The sequence below is a fragment of the Chelonoidis abingdonii genome, chromosome 9 (genome assembly GCF_003597395.2).
Source record: "Chelonoidis abingdonii isolate Lonesome George chromosome 9, CheloAbing_2.0, whole genome shotgun sequence".
In the NCBI taxonomy this organism is placed as follows: domain Eukaryota; kingdom Metazoa; phylum Chordata; order Testudines; family Testudinidae; genus Chelonoidis; species Chelonoidis abingdonii.
In genome coordinates this window covers 25,719,340-25,739,277 of record NC_133777.1, presented here as the reverse complement: position 1 = coordinate 25,739,277, position 19,938 = coordinate 25,719,340, and the positions used below count along the sequence as shown (strand labels likewise).

General features: G+C 43.1%; 1 protein-coding gene across 5 annotated transcripts in view; it reads left to right on the top strand.

The window, feature by feature from the left end:
* The first annotated feature begins 9,537 nt into the window (after nucleotides 1–9,537).
* METTL22 (methyltransferase 22, Kin17 lysine) overlaps nucleotides 9,538–19,938 on the top strand; it is a 20,987-nt gene continuing 10,586 nt past the window's right edge. Inside the window, exons 1-7 of one of the 5 annotated variants that reach the window (XM_032769078.2) lie at nucleotides 9,538–9,616; nucleotides 13,671–13,819; nucleotides 14,320–14,691; nucleotides 16,697–16,737; nucleotides 16,823–16,967; nucleotides 18,059–18,130; nucleotides 18,797–18,850. In XM_032769078.2, the coding sequence (XP_032624969.1) occupies nucleotides 13,687–13,819; nucleotides 14,320–14,691; nucleotides 16,697–16,737; nucleotides 16,823–16,967; nucleotides 18,059–18,130; nucleotides 18,797–18,850 (817 nt within the window). In that variant the 5' untranslated portion in view covers nucleotides 9,538–9,616; nucleotides 13,671–13,686. Of the gene's footprint in view, nucleotides 10,122–12,131; nucleotides 12,664–12,714; nucleotides 13,299–13,670; nucleotides 13,820–14,319; nucleotides 14,692–16,696; nucleotides 16,738–16,822; nucleotides 16,968–18,058; nucleotides 18,131–18,796; nucleotides 18,851–19,938 lie in introns of those variants that run through there. The other 4 variants (XM_075069288.1, XM_032769077.2, XM_032769082.2 and 1 more) reach the window with 4 other exon arrangements.

Genomic DNA, 19,938 nt, shown 5'->3' with positions numbered 1-19,938 from the left:
TCACACTACCCACATTTTTTTATTGAACTGTTTCCTATGATTTTTACATTGTTGCCCAATTTCCCTTCTTTTTTTTTTCAAACTACATTTATTGTCTGTTCTACCACTCAATATGGTCCTGAACCAGATTAGAATCCCCTCTTTCATCATACATATTAGACAAAGACCTGTACTTAGAGGGCTCATGGTAATCAGTTCCCATATTCCTGACTAGCAGCTGCTTCTCCTTCTGGGGAACTGCTGCAAGAATAGATTCAAGTTCTATCTGTGGCATATTCCTCAGCCTGCTGGAGTGTCTTTGGCTTCCTTTTTCTGATCCGGATCTGCAAGTCCAGCTGAGCATCTATACATCTGTGGCATCTGGATATGCCAGGAGCACAAGCCGTCACAGGTCCTCTGCCACTTCAGGTGGTGTTTCTTCTTTCCCTCTTCAAGCCCTTAGCTGTGCCCAAGCCAATTCAGATTAATGGATAGGCCCAAGGCTTGTACCAGGTCTGGTTAGTTCAGTCTCTTTTATGTGGGTAAGTTCTGCAGCACAATCAGAGTTGGGCCACACAAGCTGGCTGCTAGAAATCCACCATTCTGTCTCCTTTCACAGCCATTCATTTGAGCTATAATGTTTAATTGAGTCAAATAAGCCCACCCAAAGAGTTTTCCCCTCAAAAATCATGGGCTTTTTACACTGAGCTGCTATAGCCTGCCCTCTCCCTTCTGGGTCTTTGTGGGTTACAAGCAGGGTAGAAAACTGTTGTAAATGTCTGGTTTTACCCTAGTCCTCTGCTGACTTAATTCTTCATCCTGATGGCTGTCTTCCACTATGGTCTATGACCCTTGGATTTCCTCCTGTCACTGAATTTTTAGCTTCAAAAGTCCTTGCTGCATCTCATCTCTATAGGCATATTCCAGATTGACTAAAACTTGCTTGGTCTCCATTGTTTCACGGAAGAACTTCTTGTCTATGGCGGCCAGATTATTGGTCACCTTATCATTCTGTTTTACCTAGACTAGGAGTTTTGGGAAGCCCAACTGCAGATCTGCCCAGATGTTTTGTAGTTGTTGCTCCAACAGAGATTTCACCTCTGGCTGAAAGTTCTCTGTGACCCCCTTCTGGCAAACCTCCAGATACTCCTTGAATTCCATTCATGAAGCCTCCAGCTCCTGTTTTAGGTCTTATCCTGCTGGCCATTTTTGATTTCTGCAGGAACCTCCATTATTTGTTCCATTTTGGTTCACCAGGAATATCGAGTAGCTTTAATCTAATCTGATTTACATACAAATAACAGTGAAGCATCAGCAGCATAAACTTCAGCACAGACTAGCTATCTAAGGAATTGCCAGGGTCTCAGGTGAGCTTGTACACCCATGTTGCCGTGGCTTCACTTCTATCAGTAGGCAAGTGAGCAACATTAAAGCTAGCTTTGGTATGTCCATGTGTCCTGCAATCACGTGCTTTGACTTCAGTGTAAACATATTGTTAATTGCTCTAAAGAGCTAGGATTGGCCCCAAACTACATGGTTGTCCTAGGGTCATCTGCATAGATATTTTCTTCTCTATACCTACTGCACCAACTCCTGTGCCCTGATAGCACAGCTCCCTTGGAGCCACCGTGCAAGGACATTTCCTGTCAACAGCCCTGGTAGTAATGTCCCTTTTTAAGGGTAGTTTTCTAGCATCGAAGAAATGGGCAAAAATTAATGCAGCTTCGGGTAAAACTTATTACTGCTGCTATCCAGTGTTGCCAAATCTCATGATCTTATTGCAATTCTTATGAGATTTGTTTTTTTCTCTTAAAGCCCTAGCTTCTGGAATCATGTGATTACAGGAAACCCTCTGCTTTTATTTTTTTCAAACAAAGCAAGTTTCTAGCCTTTATGGCTGTGGAGAAAAGCTTGGAAACATGGTCACAGTGCACCCTAAGGCTCAGAAACCAGAAGGCAAATTTAAAAAATCCTAAAATATACTTATGTATTTTTAAAAATCTCGTCATTTTTTTTTAAGCCAGTGTCATGATTTTTTGTCTGTGCGTCTGTCTCATGAGTTTTTAACAAATGAGGCTGACAGTGCTGACATTCTGAATCACAATGTGGATAGTTAGCATAGAAAGCAATAAAAGTTTAGTAAGGCTCAGACAAGAGACAGCGATTTATTGATATATGGGACTGTGTAAGAAATAAGCACTGACATTTAATAGGGTTTTAGTTCTATGCCTTTGTATTGAATAAGGAATGCTAGCATCACAAATCTATTGCTGACAAAAGATTGCTGTGCCTTGTAATGTTTCAAAATCTAAAGGGAGCTTTGTTATTAGATGGTATCATCAAAACGCTGAGGGGAAAAATACACTTGTTAAGAACTGCTCAGAAAAAGATAATGCTTTTCATTTCAAGATAAGAAAGAGAAAATTGTGTAATCTATAGGGAAACATAAGGGAAAATGTGTGTAGCTTGTATTATGCTAGTAGCAAAGGGCCTAAAGAGAATAGTAACTATAATAGTCTATTAGTAGAAAGAGAAGCAGACCAGAGTGAAGCAATTTAATAAAATATAAAATATGGACAAGCTAGCTTGAAAACCCTGATGTGATTACTGTGCTCAAATGTCTCATCGGACTCAACACTGCTATAACAGGGGGGAAGGCTGGCCTCTGACTGAAGTGCAAGAGCCAGAAGTAGAGGGTTTTTTGCAGCAATTGTCTAAGGAAAATTCTCCATCTAAGCATCAGACACAAAAGAGTGCAGTAAGAATATAAAGGTTTATAAACATACTTCATTTGATTTGTAGACCTATCTCTAAAAGCATCTGCAGCTCTTTACAACATGCAAACACATTAAGGACTAGAAGCAGAAAGCAGTGAAATAAGGTAGAAGACTTGCACATCATATGATGACCATTCTGTTTCCATTTCAATAGGCGCTCGAGAGGATGTTAACCAGCAGCTACTAATTTTAAAAAATGAACACTAGAATATTAAATGGATTAACAGCTGGCTAACTGACAGGTCTCAAACTGTGATAGTGAATGGGGAATCATCATCAAGCAGGTATGATGCTTGATATCATGCATCCAATGAAGTGGGTGTTCACCCACGAAAGCTCATACTCCAATACATCTGTTAGTCTATAAGGTGCCACAGGACTCTTTGCTGCTTTTACAGATCCAGGCTAACATGGCTACCCCTCTGATACTTGACAAGCAGGTATGTTTCTGGTGGAGTCCTATATAGGATCAGTTCTCGGCCTTACGCAATTTAACATTGTTTTATCAATGACCTGGAAGAAAACATAAAGTCATCACTGATTAAGTTTGCAGATAGCAGAAAAATTGAGGGAATGGTAAATAATGAACAGGACAGGACACTGATACAGAGCAATCTTGATAGCTTGGTAAGAGGGGTGCAAGCAAACAATATGTGTTTTAATATAGCTAAAGGTATATACATCTAGGCACAAAGTATGTTAGCCATACTTACAGGATGGGGGACACTATCGTGGGAAGCAGTAACTCTGAAAATGATTTGGGAGTCACGGTGGATAATCAGCTGACCAGAGCTCCTAGTATGACACTGTGTGGCCAAAACAACTATGGCAATCCATGGCCGCATAATGTATAGCAGATAAAGGTATAACTCGATCCACTTGCTGGAAGATGAAGCTGGACAAATTCAGACTGGAAATAAGGCACAACATTTTAGCAGTGAGAGTAATTAACCATTATAAAAATTTACTACTCCTGAGGGAATTCTGCACCAAAAAATTAAAAATTCTGCACACAATATTTTAAAATTCTGAAAAAATCTGCATATTTCATTTCTCAAAATAACACAATATAATCACATCAGTTTCAATTATTTTAGTAATTTATTTCAAAATACCTGTCAGCAATTATGTCTGTAACAACACAGACAACAAAAAAGATTCCCCCAGGAGTAGAAAGTTAAAGAAATCCCTACGACAACTCAGTTCCTGTTTCTCTGTTGGGCACCTCAGCAGACATGCCAAACCCGGTAAAAAAAAAGAACAGTTGTTTTTGGTTTAATTGGCTTGTGAATTGTTGGGGTTCTTAGGGATTGGCTTGTTTTGAAATGGAATTAGCTTGATTGTTGGCTTATTGTGAAAGTCGGTGTGCTTATTTACCATGTGAAAGTTGGCAACTGTGCACCTCAGTCTGGGTGTGTCAGCTGGGCTCATCTGGGGAAAAACTCTGCCCCTCTGGTCTCAGACATCCATACCTCTTCTCCCCAGATCCCACCACAGGGTGCCCCCAGCTCAGACAACTGTTCCCTTCCCTCCCACACCCGAGCCCAGCTGTGGAATATACCCCAACACAGACACCCATAACCCTTACCCCCAGAGTCCAGCTTCGGGACCACCCCCAGCCCAAACACCCACACCCCCTAACACCCAGAGCCTAGCTGAAGGGTTCCCCCCCCAGCACAGACACCCCTCAGCCCCTACCCCACAGATCCTAGCAATGGGGTGCTCCCCAGCCCCATGTTTTATAAACAGAGGGCTTTCGTCTTCAGCAGACCTGTCTGTTAGGCACCTCACTCCACTTCTACAATTTAATTTTTAAAAGTGAATGTAGAATTTATTTCAGTAATTAAGTTATGGCATATTAATTCTACAGGAACTATAATACTGTTATTTAGCAGCATGTGATTGATACACAGCGGGGGGTGGGGAACAAGGTGAGGGGAGAGGACGAAATGAGATGTAAGAAAAGAAATCATCAGTTTGTGGACAAGAGATTTTATCAATTAAAACTAAAAACTGTTTGAATTCTCATCATGCTTCTGCTTGTATTCCTGGCAGTAATGTACAGTACCTGCAGAGAGAGAGAGCTCAGGAGAGAAAAACTGAAATGAGTTACATAATGAAAATGTCAGCTAGATATAGAACACGCTATCTGTTAGAGAATGAGCAGGTTGACCCAAAGGCGGATTTGAGTAGATGGTCTTCTTTACTGTGGTAATTGTTCCCCTCAACTCAATTGTCGAGTAAGCACTGCATTAGTTACAACACACTCTTTTAATCTAAGTTAGTATGTAAATATTTACAATTACTACAACACCCCCCAAACCCTTATTAAGTAATATGAATGCCCATACAATGAATATTAATATTATATACTGAATATAATTATCCCCGCCCCGATTACTGTTTACAGTATTAACATAGTCTACCGATAACTTTTACTTTAAAGATACATTTCTTTACAATAATTGCAGCCACAAATTCCCTGGATCAGCAGTTTGCAGGGAAGGGAAGAAGTGGCCATGACCCCGAGCTCATTTGTGTAGCTGGGAAAGGAACGGAAGGGGAGATAACACTGCTTTACCTAAAGGGTATTTTTTAGATCCCTACATTCCTTATGCAGCTATAAGCTTATCAATCCCCTAACAAGGAGAAGGGAACGGACGGGGGTAGCACTTTACCTATCAAGCTGAGACAGGTGCCTGCACTTTATCTATCAAGCTTAGAGGCAGTGCCGGCTCGTGCCTCCATTCCCTAATGGCATGACTACCCACCAGTGGTCTCCCAGTTTTCTGCTTTACCCTTACATATCCCAACACTTTCATTTTTCATTTGAGCTATGACTGCTGCTGGGAATTCTATGAGAGGCTGCAGCAGCTTAGTTAGGAATCGGTCTCCCGGAAACTCTGGACAAAAGGCTCTGAAATGTAAGCATTAAGTATGGCTTCTATTTTCCTAGCTCCAGATTTGGCAGATGCACAGTCTGGTTGTTTCCTGTCCACTAAATAGGATTAATTTCTATAAAAGTTCTGCCTAGTTTTAAAATCCCTGGCAGTGCCACTCTGCAATATCTGTCCCCTGAAACGTCATTAGCATCCTCTACTCTTCCTCTGCAGGGGACTTAGGCCAACATCAAGCACCTGGGCCCAGTGCCCTACCCCTTCCCATCCATGGCCTACCTTGTCCCCAAAGCATTCCTGGGTGGAGACACAGAGAGCTACTGTGGAATCCTGTACCACAAAAGGAGCCCCCATATGCAGAGCCTCTCCACAACTGGACCTCTGTACAATGCAACTCCGGTTCCTAGCAGACCCCTCTGACACCCACAAGATTTTGCGTATAGTGCTTACTGGGTAAATAACATATAGAGGCCTGATAATTTCATTCTTCTTCAGACTCCCTGGGACAGAAGTTCCAAAACTAATTAATAGTTATATAATTTGCACTTTGGTCTAAAAACGTCTTTGTGTAAAGTAAATAGTATTTAACTTTTTAGATACACTGTTAGTGACATTTACTGATTTAGTTTTTGTGTTTTTCTCTGTTGTGAATTGATAAGATTTCATAATGAACATGACCTGCTTTGCTTCTATGAATGGTTTTAGCACTTTGCAGTAGCAGGGACTATGCTAGCATAGAGAGGCTCCTGTAATAACTTAAGTGGCTGCATAGCACCCCATGAGTCAAAATAATATTCTGGTCTTTTCACGAGAGGCAAATGAAAGGAAGAAAAAAATCTTCAAAACACTTTTCTCTGATGCTGACCCAAAATAATTTATAACAGTAATTACAATAATGGATGTGAAAGGCTGGATATTTCTCTCCCCTTACAACTTGTACATTGTGGACCGTAAGAGTTCCACAGCCTGAAGTTCCTAATATTCCATAGTATTCATAGTCACCGATTCCATGGGTGCTCTAGGGCTGGAACACCTACAGGAAAAAAATGGTGGATGCTGAGCCCCCCCCAGCAGCCAACCCCCTTTCCTGCCCAGGGCCTCCTGCTCCCCCGCAGCCCCGCTGATCAGTACCTTCCCCTCCCTCCCAGCACCTCCCACCTGCTGCAATCAGCTGTTCCGTGGCATGCAGGAGACACTGTGGGGGAGCGGGGAGGAGTGAGGGCTGGGCACACTCAAGGGAAGGAGAACAACAGGTGGGAAGAGGCGGGGTGGGGTGGGGTGGAGTGGGGGCAGGGTGGGGGTGAAACAGGGATTGGAAGAGGTAGGATGGGAGCTGCAGGGAAGGGGCGGTGTGGAGACAGGGACTGGGGAAAGCCAGGGTTGAGCACTCCACAGCACGTTAGGAAGTCGGCACTGCTGATAGTATTGATAGGAGGGCTCAGCTACTATGGTGATGAGAGTCAGAAAAAGTCTATAAATGAATGCTTTGCAATTTCAGAGTGCTTTACCACATTAACTCATTAACCCTCACAACCTTTCCCCTTCCTGCCTAGCCCAAGACAACGCTTATAAGAGACATATCAGGAAATGAGGCAGCTAAGGTGTTAGGGTTGCCAACTTTCTAATCGCACAGAACTGAACACCCTTGCCCCACTCCCTACCCCGTCCCTTCTCCAAGGCCTCACCATGCCTTGTCCCATCTCTGAGGCCCCGCCACCCACTCACTCCATCCCTCCTCCCTCTGTCCACTCACTCTTCCCCACCCTCACACTTTCACTGGGCTGGGGCAGGAGTTTGGGGTGCAGAAGGGGGTGAGAGCTTTGAGGTGGGGACAGAAATGGGTGCTGGGTGTGGGAGGGGGTGAGGGCTCAGAGTGTGGGCTGTGGGGTGGAGCCCGGGATGAGGGATTGGGGTGTAGGATGGGCTCTGGGCTGGGGCCGAGGGGTTCAGAGTGTGGGAGGGGGTGAAGGCTCCAGCTGGGGGTGAGGGCTCTGCGGTGGGGCTGGAGATGAGGGATTTGGGGTGTGGGAGGAGGCTCAGGGATGGGACAGGGGGTTGGGGTACAGGCTCAGGGAGAGAGTTAGGATGCAGGAGGACTTTTAATGGCTCGGTCAGCAGGAGTTCCAGTCGAAAACCAGATGCCTGGCAACCCTATAAGGTGTAAGGGATTCTCAAGGACCAGTTACAGGCACAGCTGTCAAAATCAGGTCAAGGTTAAGTCTGCTGTAGCTGAAAGCTCTTTGACCTGATTTTCCTGCAACCAGATACATGTAATTCCAAGGACCTTCATGGGGCCTTGTGATGGGGTACAAAACCCTCACACTGTCTGAACAGGTTAAAAGACAATACTTGGCCTATGTTGCCCCAGCAGAACATGCTGTGACTGGAGGAGCTGATTAAAAAGGGACTCAGAAGCCAAGGTGAAAAGTGGTAGACAACCTGCACGAGAGAAGAGCCATTCTTCTGACTGGTTTCCTGCAGGTTGAGCCTGAGAGGGGAGAGCAGGTCAGACCCGCAGGCAATGCCTTCTTTAAATACGTCTTTCTTTGAGAACCAGCAGATCATGCAGGGCCTTAAAACTTTGGGGGTGGGGAGGGGAGACTGTTTGGACTATAAGGGTCACACCCCAGACTGAAGAGATATTGTGGTAGGAAGTAGCCCAGGAAGATTAATTTGGACCTCCTATAGGGACAACCGTGCCTGTGTTGCTTCCCACAGGGCCCTGAGGTGGGACACAGTGGAGAGGGAGGGCCCAGGTCCCCCTACCGCACCCTAAAAGGGTAAAGGCCCAGAAGTGGATGGAAAGCTGGATTCCTGGCTTAAGGTCAGGCGCAAATATTGCTACTGGCCTGACAAAGGGGCAAAGAGCTGCAAGTTGGATGCATTAATTACTAGGCTACTTCATCCTCTGAGCCCCTTATCACTCTTATAGAAAATTAATAAGGGTTTGTCTACACAGTAGGGCAACGTGCACTACAGGTGTGTGACTTTGAAAGCACACTAACCTGTTGTGCATTAATTGGTCCTTGCGGATGTTGCTGGTGTGCACTGAAGCTTCTTTAGTTAACTTTAATGTACTGCCATTTCAAACTTTACATTACAGTGCACTGGGGAACCTTTAGTGTGCACCAGCAGGTATTCAACAGGCAAACCATGGGCTAAATCTGGAGTGCCAGACACTTTTGTACAGACCCTAATATTTATACTGTTTATTATTGTTATTTTCTCTGGAGTCTGCACCTTGACTATACCTTGACCAAGAAATTTGAACCTTGCCAAAAAATAATTGACTACTGTTGGTCTACACAGCCCAACTAATTTGTAATAGGTTAGTGTGTCTTAGCAATCACACTGATGTAGCCTGCATTGCCACCCTGTGGAGACAATCCCACAGCGTGTCTCCAAACGGTTTTAGGGACCATCCTGCGTCAGCACCCATTCATCAGATATGCAGTGCTAGCAGCGACTGTGCAAACCACCCAGCGGCCATGGCAGCCAGCCCGTTAGAAACATGTGGCGCTGGATCTGAAGCCCCTCAATGCACACACACACATGCGGAGTGCAGGCGCGTGTGAAAATGCAGGAGGCTGCAGGAGCCATTGGTGCAGCCCTGGGGGAGGTGAGGGACCCAAAGAGCAGAGAGGTGCCTAAAACCCGGGGGGCGGGGCAGCTTAAAAGCCAGGCCTCGGGGCAGCGAGCCAGGCTCCTTAAAGGCGTGAATCCAGCTTGGCCCCAACCCTTATAGCGAGAGGGCTCTTGGGTGGGGGAGCAGCAGCAACATCACCATCCAGGGCCCCGCTGCCCGCTTTGTTTCCCCTCTGGCTCTCAACAGGCCACGTCCCTGCTACGGCCCCTCCCCCACTTTAACTCCGGGCGGGACGCAGGGTGATGGCGTCATGGGGGCGCGGCGGTTGCCGCTCAATGGCGGCGGAGGCGGCGGCCGCCTCAGCGGTGCCGGGGGAGGTGAGCGGCGGGGCAGCGCGGGAGGTATCGCAGCGCCGGGCTCCTCCCAGGCTTTGTCCTTCCCCGCCAGCTCCGGTCCCGTAACACCGAGGCTGGGCCGCACGGGCTCCCGCGCAGCCTGCCGGGCCTCTCCCCGCCAGGCCTGACACTTCGGCACCCCGGGCTCCGGCAGGGGCCCGCACCAGTGCCCAGGGCTGGGAATGCCGGGCCTGAGAGCTGGTGACACCGCGGCGCTGCCGCAGCCATGGCAGGCGGGGTGGGGGGGAGTGTCTGTCCTACTGCGGGAGCCGCAGCTGCGGTGGGACGTGCTGTCAGCGAGAGCCCGGCGCGGCTTTGTTTCTGGCAGGCACAGCCCGCCCCGCGCTGCAGGGAAGGGAAGCGGAGTTCCTGAAACAAGGGGTTCTTCGCCACCTGTGGCAGCCCGGCGTCTTTTGTTTGGTTAACTACGAGTGTTTTGGAGAAAGAAGTCAGTTAGCAACCCCCTCCCCACCCCCAGTCAGAGCTGGTAAGAGACACGAGGTACAGAGCAGAATTCGTGTTTGTCCTTTCTGTACGGCTGTGGGGAAAACAAAATGTCCCATGCCGGCTTGAATTGTCATCAAGAAGCAGCAGGGTAGAGGGAGAGGAGGCACGAGTCCATTTTTTTCTTTACAGCTTGTCTTTATGACTTGCCACCTACTTCTTTGAAATAGCATCTTGCTTCCTTGCCTGAAACATTGAGAAGCCTGTCGGTGGGGAATGCCCAAAATACAGCAATTTGCATCCCAAGTTGTGAAGTGTAGCTTGTAGCTGTCCTTATAGGTCTTGTCTTTGCTAGGGAATTTTACACCCCCCCCCCCCCGAATAAAAATAAAGCAATCATTCTACTTTCATTTTACTACTGTTTTTTGAAATTAAGGAGTTTTTCTGCTAATGTGAAACAAAATATTTAGTTACCAGTTCTAGTCATTTTTATTTGCCTAGTAAGTTTACCCGTGGTAGTAGCTATTCAGACTGATGTCCTGTTCATTAATTAAACAGTGGTTCATGTGGTGCTGTGATTTTTTTTTTTTTTTGAGTGGGCTATTTTATTTACAAAGTATACAGCCTGTGAAATACTGCTTATCGCAAACAAGTGATAATGTTTCTTACTGCTGTCTGCATTTATCTAGTATTCATAAGGCTTACACTCTAGTTTATGTCCTTGGAGAAGACTCAGCACATGGCCTGTGTATTAAAAATCCCAGAATAAGAATGAGTTAAGATGAACGTGATACCGATGGAATGGGGTAAAGAAATGTTTAAGAAGAGATTACCTTCTATTTTTGTTCTGCGACAGCAAAACAACAATTATGTTCTCAGAACATTTCTATGCTGTAATACTGATACACTGCTTTTTAGACTGGAAACACTATGCCTAATTTAAAACAAATAGAAAATCTAAATTTATCTTATTTCCCATGGAGGAAAAGCCTACTCCTCATTTGAAAAGCACATAGAGGGGTTTGGGCCTCATTTTGTGGAGGAGTGCACAAGCGGCTGAGCTTTCATGAGAAAATGGGGGATACCTATTATTTGAAATTTGAAGGACCAACCAGTGGTGGTATCCTTAGTGGCTTGTCCTTGTTGCCATACTTTTGTCTCTGAGCAGGAGCTAAACTATTCCTATATGATGTGTGCTGAATTTGAAAGTTGACTGTTGGCAGCTTCACCAAGAGTTATATGCCACTCTGTGTATATCTTGTTTTTAATTTGTCCTGATCTCATGTTCCTCGTGAGAAATGCATTCAAAAGATTTTACATCGTTCCATTTTTCCCTTTAGTTGTCATCTCCTTGCAATAGAACAGAGGTGGGCAAACTACAGCCCACAGGACCCTCCTGGTGGGCACCTGCACTCCTGACCTGGGAGACTAGCCCCGGACCCTCCTCTGCTGACCCGCCCTTCCCTGCTGTCCTCCCTCCCCTGCAGCCTCACCTCACTGTGCCACTGGCTCTGTGCTCTGGGCGGCAGTGCAGCTGCAGAGCCACGGCCAGATCTGGTGCTCTGAGCTGCATGGTGGCGTGGCTGGCTCCAGCTGGGCTGCACAGTTGCCTTTCCTGGTGCTCTGGGCGGCGTGGCTGTAGCGCTGCCAGCCACCAGTGCTCCAGGCAACGCGGTCAGGGGCAGGGAGCAGGAGGGGTTGGATAGAGGAGTTCAGGGTGATGGTTGGGGGGAGTGGATAGGGGTTGGGGCAGTCAGGGTGCAGAATGGAGGTTGAATGGGGGCAGGGATCCTGGGAGGCAGTTAGGGAGGAGTGGGGGTTGGATGGAGTGCTGGGGGCAGTCGGGACAGGGAGAAGGGGCGGTTGGATGGGGTAGGGGTCTGGGAGGGGGCAGTCAGGAAGGAGAGGATGGGGCAGCAATCCCAGGGGGGTTGGGTTGGATGGGGCAGGAGTCCTGGGAGGGCCATCAGGGTGAGAAGCAGAGGAGGTCAGATATGGGGCAGAGGCCGGGCAACACCTGACTATTTTGGGAGGCACAGCCTACCTTAACTGTCCCTCCATACAATTTCAGAAACCCGATGTGGCCCTCAGGCCAAAATGTTTGCCCATTCCTGCACTAGAATGTGTAACTCTTACCTGCAAAGAGAGAGGGAGATTCTTTAAGAGTCATAGATGGGGGGAGTTTACTTGCTTTAGAAGACACATAGGAGCCCAAATTTTAGTTGAAATAGCATATACTCCTTGCTTTATTGGTTACAAAGACTGAGGGCCAAATACAAGATACTTTTGATCCCTTCTATATTCACCTCAGAGTTTACCACATTCTTCTAGTTTCTTCTTTTCTACTAGGGTCTACACATCAGCTTCCCTAACACCTCTGATAAAAGACCAAATTTAGGAACATTTCTTTTTTTAAATGCATTTTTTGTACTGATTCAGTTATAGTTCTAGGTTAGAACAGACTATTCACAAAATGTATTCTAAGAAAGGAGCCAAAAGTTTCCATTTTTCAAAAAGAGAAACCAAGCAGCTGATGTTTGTGTTTGTCTATCCACAGGATCACAGATAAGGTTCAAAATTATCATGTAAGTTATAGAGATTTTCAAATGTTGAAAAGCATTTCCATAGTGAGGGGTTATTTTCTATTAATTTATGTGTTTGTCTCTGTAGAGGGAGCATGGTTTTGCCCTTGACATTAATGCACCTAAGCGTGTATGGATGAATTACTAGAAAGAATGTAACTAATATTTTTTAAAGCTCTTTGCCCTCTAATTCTGAAGCTGCAGGACAGAAAATCAGATATGTGAATGCCTATGATCACTGCAGTATGTTGAAATATTGATGTTGCCAAGAGTTGTTGTTCACTTTGCTCTTGTAATGAAGCACTTAGACACTCTGGCCACAGCTTGCAACAATGACTGGTGATTTTGGTTGCCCAAAATGAAATGCATTGAAGTTGCCAGACTTTTTGAAAGTGCTGAGCACTCACCATCTTCAAAATCAGGCCTTTTAAAGCTGTCTCAACCTGGCCACCAAAAGCCATTAGTCACTTTGAAAACTTTGAGCTGTGTATGTACGTACCAAAGTAAAGACCTGTTTGATGTGGTTTGAGAATGTGGTACAATATATTTTTTACACAACAACAAACAAAACTTCCCTTTCCAAACAATTTGGTGCACCATTTGTGCCAGTCAGCCTGTAAAATCCTGGGTTTTAACAGGTATTGACAGCACATTGAAGCCTTGGTTTTGTGGAGGACAGAATGAGATGATATCATTTATGCATTCAGTAAAGTTGCTGACATCTATAGTTTTTTCTTATAAGGAATGATATGGCAATTTTTAAAACTGCCAGGCTATAACTCAAAGCTCTATTTATATTGATTTGTTTTTACAGTGAACATCCTGCTTTTTTTAAAAAAATCTTATTGGCGAGTGATGTCCTAAGTTTGCATGATTCAGACTTGCCTGGGATCTTCATCAGAACTGTCTTGTGAGGTTATTCCAATGAGCAAACATTTTAAATAAAGTGTATTGAGAAGAGAAGCATCTCCTGTTGTGACAGCATTTCACAAGGTACTGTCTTGTTTTAGATGTTCCCAGTATACCATGGTAGATGTGGCAAAGGAAGAGACTATGGATGACATCACATTTAGAAGCGACACTGTACTTTCTGATGTTCATCTACACACCCCAAGCAAAAGACATCTCATGGTGCGATTGAATACTGTTGGACAGCCAGGTAATTTACAGTCAGAGGATGCTTAGAGTTTCACGACTGCTAAAATGGGGATAATGATATCCACCTCCTTTGTAAAGTGCTTTGTGGTCTACAGATGAAAAATAAATACCTAGCTCTTATATTGCACGTATTTATCTTAAATTTACCTACTTATTTTTAACAATGAAACCTGGTCTCAAGGATTAAATTAAATTCTTAATTGGTCATTAAAAATTTGCCTCCTAAAAGAAATGTCAGCGTTAATTGTATTTAGTTATAAAATATTTTAATAGTTGTTAATGTTTACAGAGTAACATATTTCACTGTAATTATAGTGCCAAGTTTTCCAGCTACAGAGAGCTGTCTCATAATCTCCTGGTTTAGCTCTCATGTAAACTAGAGTGATTTATCAAAAAAAATCATGTTACGTTTATTTTTATATGTTATACTGAAATACATTTTTAAAATGCAAGTTTCGTATTGATTCTGTCTTTAATCTTTTATTGTTTTTTTTGTTTTAGTATTTCTGTCACAATTCCAGCTTCTTTTGAACAAAAATAATTGGGAGTCTGAGAGAGAAAATGAAAAAGAACTTGCAACAGAAAATACGAGATACCAAACCAGAGGTGGGAAGGAATTGTGTGACAAAGGTAGTAATGATCTAGATTTTCTCAATAAAAATGGAAGAGAAGCAAACAGTTTTAAAGGGATAGAAGCTCTGCTGGATGATGATGGGGATTTGGAAGTGGTCAGAAGACCTCGATATGTGTCTGATCCAGAAGTGGAGGATCTTTCGAGGGACAAAGTATATCCCATAATTCTGATGAAAGGAGGAGAAGGTATTTTTGAAGATGCAAAGCAAGGAAGTACCTACAATAATATTATTAAAATAGGTAAGCAAAGCTATAGGCTGATACACAGACATTAATCACTTACTTTTGTTCATACAAAAGAAAACATGAGCTATGTAATACAGCAGTAGCAAGAGTGCTACTGTAGCGCAATGGTTTTCGTGCTAATCTGTAGATCAGAAAGAAGCTCTCATGCTTAACATATCCCCTTTCACCAAATATTGTGAAACTACATGTACTTTGAATACTTAGGCACATTTCATACATTTGTTCAATACTAATTGATTCAGCAGTTTGGTGATTCAGAATGTTCCAAGAAAAGTGCTTATTCCTATCATCTCCTTTCCTTATGCAGACTATCTGTGTAACGAGGATATTTAAAATTTACTTTTGATTTTTCTTTTTAGTAAAAAAAAAAAAAAAAAAAACAACCAAAAAACCTGCTCCAACATATTATTGTTTATGCTTTAAAACTCTATAGGTTTGCAAAATCACCCCTTCTCTCTTAGTGCTGGGACGCTGGTGAGCCCTGCATTAAGGCATTCTGTTTAGGTTTGGTGTCTGTGGCTGTTAACTGGAGGCCTTGACACTGAGCATTTAGTTTTTTCAAATTGATTGAGTTATTTTATGCCAAATGAACAAGTGCTCCCAACTTAATTTGCTCTTGCTTTGATACTTAGTTGAGTAATAACACTTTGTTACCTAAATATGAAATTTTCTTTTTGACACCTGGTTGATAGGGAATTTAATTTTCTTGTAAGGCAGGAAGTTCCTAACATTCTGCAACTGTCAAGGCTCTGAAATACAGCTATTACAGGCCTTTAGTGGTTGCAAAGCATAAACTCAAGCTTGTAGTTGTCATTCTTTAGGTTTGGAATCCTTTCATTTGCTTGAAAAACAGACACTTCTCTTTTTAAGGCTGGTTTAAGATGTGTAGTTTTTATGGCTAATATGGTTCAAATGGGTTCTCTTCTTTTTAAATTTATAATAAATCCTAAAGTACAGGGGGACATATTATAAACATGTTGCTGTATATGGCAGTTTGTATTGTCAATTCACGTTTGCTGGTGTTTATCAGTAGTTCAAGAAGAATGTGATCTATTTATGTTTTGCCTCTTTCATGTTTTAGCTACTAAAGCAAAATGTTCAGGTGTGTAGTTCTTTACATAGTATGATTATTCATTTAGGATGAAGAGCTCTGTGTAAGTTGGAAAGCTTGTCTCTCTCACCAACTGAAGTTGGTCCAATAAAAGATGTTACCTCACCTTCCTTGTCTCTCTAATATCCTGGGACCGACATGGCTACAATAATAGTGCTTCTGTTACTCTATTTAAAACTCCGTAGTTAGGAAGGGGATTGATTATACAGGGAATCAGAGTCTGATGGTTTCCAGGGATCCAAAATTCCAGAAAGCTTTTTCAGCTGCACTATACTAGATTAAGATGTTACTGAAGAAAAGCTGTTAACATTTGGCTCTTCAGTGGCATATATGTGATCTTAGTCCAGTTGTTGGAGGGTAGTTGTCCACCTCTCAAACCACCATTATAGCTGGCACTACCTTAGCATACTTTTTGATAGTCTCAGACCTCCGCAACAAAATGTCTCTCGTCCTTAGAGTTTTCTTTTTCAAGTCAGGATTGAGACAGGTTGATAAATTACAGAAGAAGCTTATGCTACCGCTGCCTGTAGTCCACCTGTTATATGATTAAATGGAAGATCTGTGATAAATGCTTTAACATAAAAACAGACACTTCTAAATACCTTTACATTGTTATGTTACTGTAAACAGTTCCTTGCTTATGTTCAGAGACTGCATGTATAGTGTTACACACATTACTTTTTACTGTGTTTTGTGTGCAAGTCTAAAAATAACAATTTTTAAAAATTTCCTTATTCATGTAACTTAAAAAATATGACCCCAGATGATAGATAGTATCCTTTGACATTAAGTTTAACCACATTTTTTTTTAACAAGTAACATAAATAAGAGTCATACCTAAAGATTTTTTTTAGTACTTACTTCATTTTTTTGCTTTCATTTTACTAGAGCATACAATGGCAACACCTTTGGAAGATGTTGGTAAACAAGTACGTATCTTCTTCATAGTATCCTGCACTTCATGAACTGTGCATCAGAGCCTTAACTTTCTATGCCTTCTGCTCTTTCCTGAAGGTCTGGCGAGGAGCCTTTCTTCTTGCAGACTATATCTTGTTCAAACGGGATATGTTCAGATGTTGCACGGCACTAGAGCTTGGAGGAGGCACTGGAATTACAAGCATTGTCATGGCCATGGTTGCTAAGACTGTGTACTGCACAGGTACTTTGATGCAATTATTTTTAATTAAACACTAACATGAAAAAAGGTCTAATTGTGTAAAAGCACAGGAAATTTGAATGAAGCATCTCTTATTTCTGCTGTGTTTTTCTGTTTTAGTCCTTCCTTTTTTTCTGATTATACATATTGATGCCAAGTAACAGGTTCTCAATTTATTGATAATACCGTGCATGAAATTTCTCAGTAGATTTCACAAAAAAGAAGTGGTGCCTTCTTATAAGTGTGAAATGAAATCAGGATCCTCATTTTAGGTAATGTTACGTTGTTACATTGAATTTAAATAAAACATGCCTAGGTAGCAGCTACATTTCTCATAAGGAAGCTGTGTACAACAAAAAGCTTGTCTCTAATGTACAGCATTTTGGAAAGTTAGCTTCTGTATACTTTGTTAAGAAACTTAGAGATTTTAACTTTGTTTGAGCAGCTTGCATAATGTCTCAAACTTGATTGATACCAGCAAATGAAAAAACAGTTCTATAGCTATTTTTTTTTTCATTTGCGGATCTTATTTTATTGATATACCATTTGAAATTTCAGCTGCTCATTGGAGATAACCTTGTCACTCAATTACGTATTAGCTTAGCTTTTGCTAAAACTGCAGTTTTAAAACAGACAAGAAGTCTGAGAAAGATAATACTAAAAACAACTAACATTGTGGATCCTGCCTAAATTTGTTTTCCAGAATAAATGACTCTGCCTTTGGTTGTAACTCTCTAGAAAACTATTGTTTTTACAAAAAATGATTGCTCTTATGGATAGAGGGAGCCTTTCTTCTCTAGGTCTCCTGTTCAAATACATCCTAGGTATTTAACTGCTAGTTGTCTGTGTGAAAATGTTTGGCAGTCTAAGTTCAGCTCCTCGTGAAGAAGTGTCCAGATCATACAATATGCTCATCACTGCTGGCCTTAATATTGGGCTTTGTTATTGACAGTGTCAGCAGAGAGCGCAAGAACTATGAATAGGCCCTGGAGATTGAGCTATCTTCTCATCCCAAGGAGTCAATCACGTAGGTTAGGGTTTCAGCCCATTCTGAATATAATATTGTTTTCAGTACAATTATCAATTATTTCTAGATGTTGGTGAAGATCTTCTGGCTATGTGTGAGCAAAATGTAACATTAAACAAACATCTTACTGAGCCAGCAGGTAAGAACCATTTGTTGTTTCTCAATTACAAGTTTGTGCCTTTGTCAGTAGAACTGTTCCTAGCATATACAGTAGTGGCCACATAGGTTGATGTCACTATATAAATGTTTACAAATAATGAAACTTTTTGATCTTAATTGAAAATATGGCTCATAGAAACAAAGATATGAAAACTCTATAGGGTCCACATTGGGGCTGCTGCTCTTCTGAGCACAGCGCAGGACTCTCAGAGCACTGCTCTCTTCCAATCAGGTACAGGTAACCATGGTTGCTGCACAAAGCTATTGTATAATACGGAATCCTTCAAGAGTCACCTAGAATAATTGGGAGTCAATGAAGTCTTTTGGGCCAAAGTCAGCAGTGGTGTAAATTGAGTGAAGTGGTGTAATTGTTTCACATTGAAATGTATAAAATAAATGTCAAAGGGATAGGAGCTAACAGGAGAGCATAAGGTAAAGCAAGCTCCCTCTTTTGCACGTCTCCCATCATTTTCTCCTGCATGTGCAGCTATCTGATGTGGCTGAATGCCAAATCAGTTCATGTCAATTTTTCCACTTACTGCACCACTTCACTGCTGATTTTTGGCCTTTGATCTCCACTAAGTTGCCATTTGAAGGGTGGATGCAATTAATTTGCTCATCAGGTGTGGTTTTTTTGTGTGTACAGGAGGTGAAGTTAAGGTAAAAGAGCTGGACTGGCTGAAAGATGAGTTCTGTACAGGTAAGTAGTTGTGATGTGTTTTTATTCAAACTGTTTTCCATAATAGCATACTAAACTGCATCTAAGAACTCTTCAGTTACATCAGGTTCTAGTAAAAATCACTTTTTAATAAGTCAGAATGGCCCCTTCTGAAATTAGTGATCATTTCCGAGAGCAGGAGTATTGAGTTACGAAAGTCTGCGTTAAGCCAGTAAGTGTCACAGTCGCTAATTGCACCTCTTCTCCCTCCGTGGTCTCCTCAAGGGTGCTCCCGTAGGTCTCAGGCCTCCAGCCATCAATCCTCTATGAGCAGGGACTCGTATCCATCTCCCTCCAGACTGGGGACTCATGCTTGCAGTCTTATTGCAATGTACTGTGTTTATCCCAGCAGTTCTGACCTTAGTCTTATTCCTGCTTTTCTGCTATCTCCCAGGGTCTTATGACAGTGACCACCCAGCTTTAAGAGTACAGTAAATTTGTTTAGGACAAAATCGTTACATGAAAAAACATACAAACCAGTATATTCTACACCAGGGGTCGGCAACCTTTCAGAAGTGGTGTGCCGAATCTTCATTTATTCACTCTAATTTAAGATTTCGCGTGCCGGTCATACATTTTAATGTTTTTTAGAAGGCGTCTCTCTTTACGAATCTATATCTTATATAACTCAACTAGTGTTGTATTGTAAAATAAGGTTTTCAAAATGTTTAAGAAGCTTCATTTAAAATTAAATTAAAATGTTGATCTTACGCCACTAACCCACTCAGCCCACTGCTAGTCTGGGGTTCTGTTCACCTAGGCCGGCAGTGGGCTGAGTGAGGCCTGCAGCTGGGACCCCAGCTGGGAAGGGTCTGGTAGCCAGAACCCCAGACCGGCAGTGGGCTGTGTGGGGCTGGTGGCCGGGACCCCAGACCGGCAGTGGGCTGAGCGACTCAGCCCACTGCCGCTCAGGGATTCCATCCTCCAGCTCCTGCCAGCTGGGATCCTGGCTACCGGACCTGCTAAGCCCAGTGCCGATCTGGGGTCCCGGCCCTGCCCACATACACTGGGTACCTACCTTCTCCCTGGTTCTGGCCCATTCTCTTCCTCTCTCTGCACTGAGCTGAGAG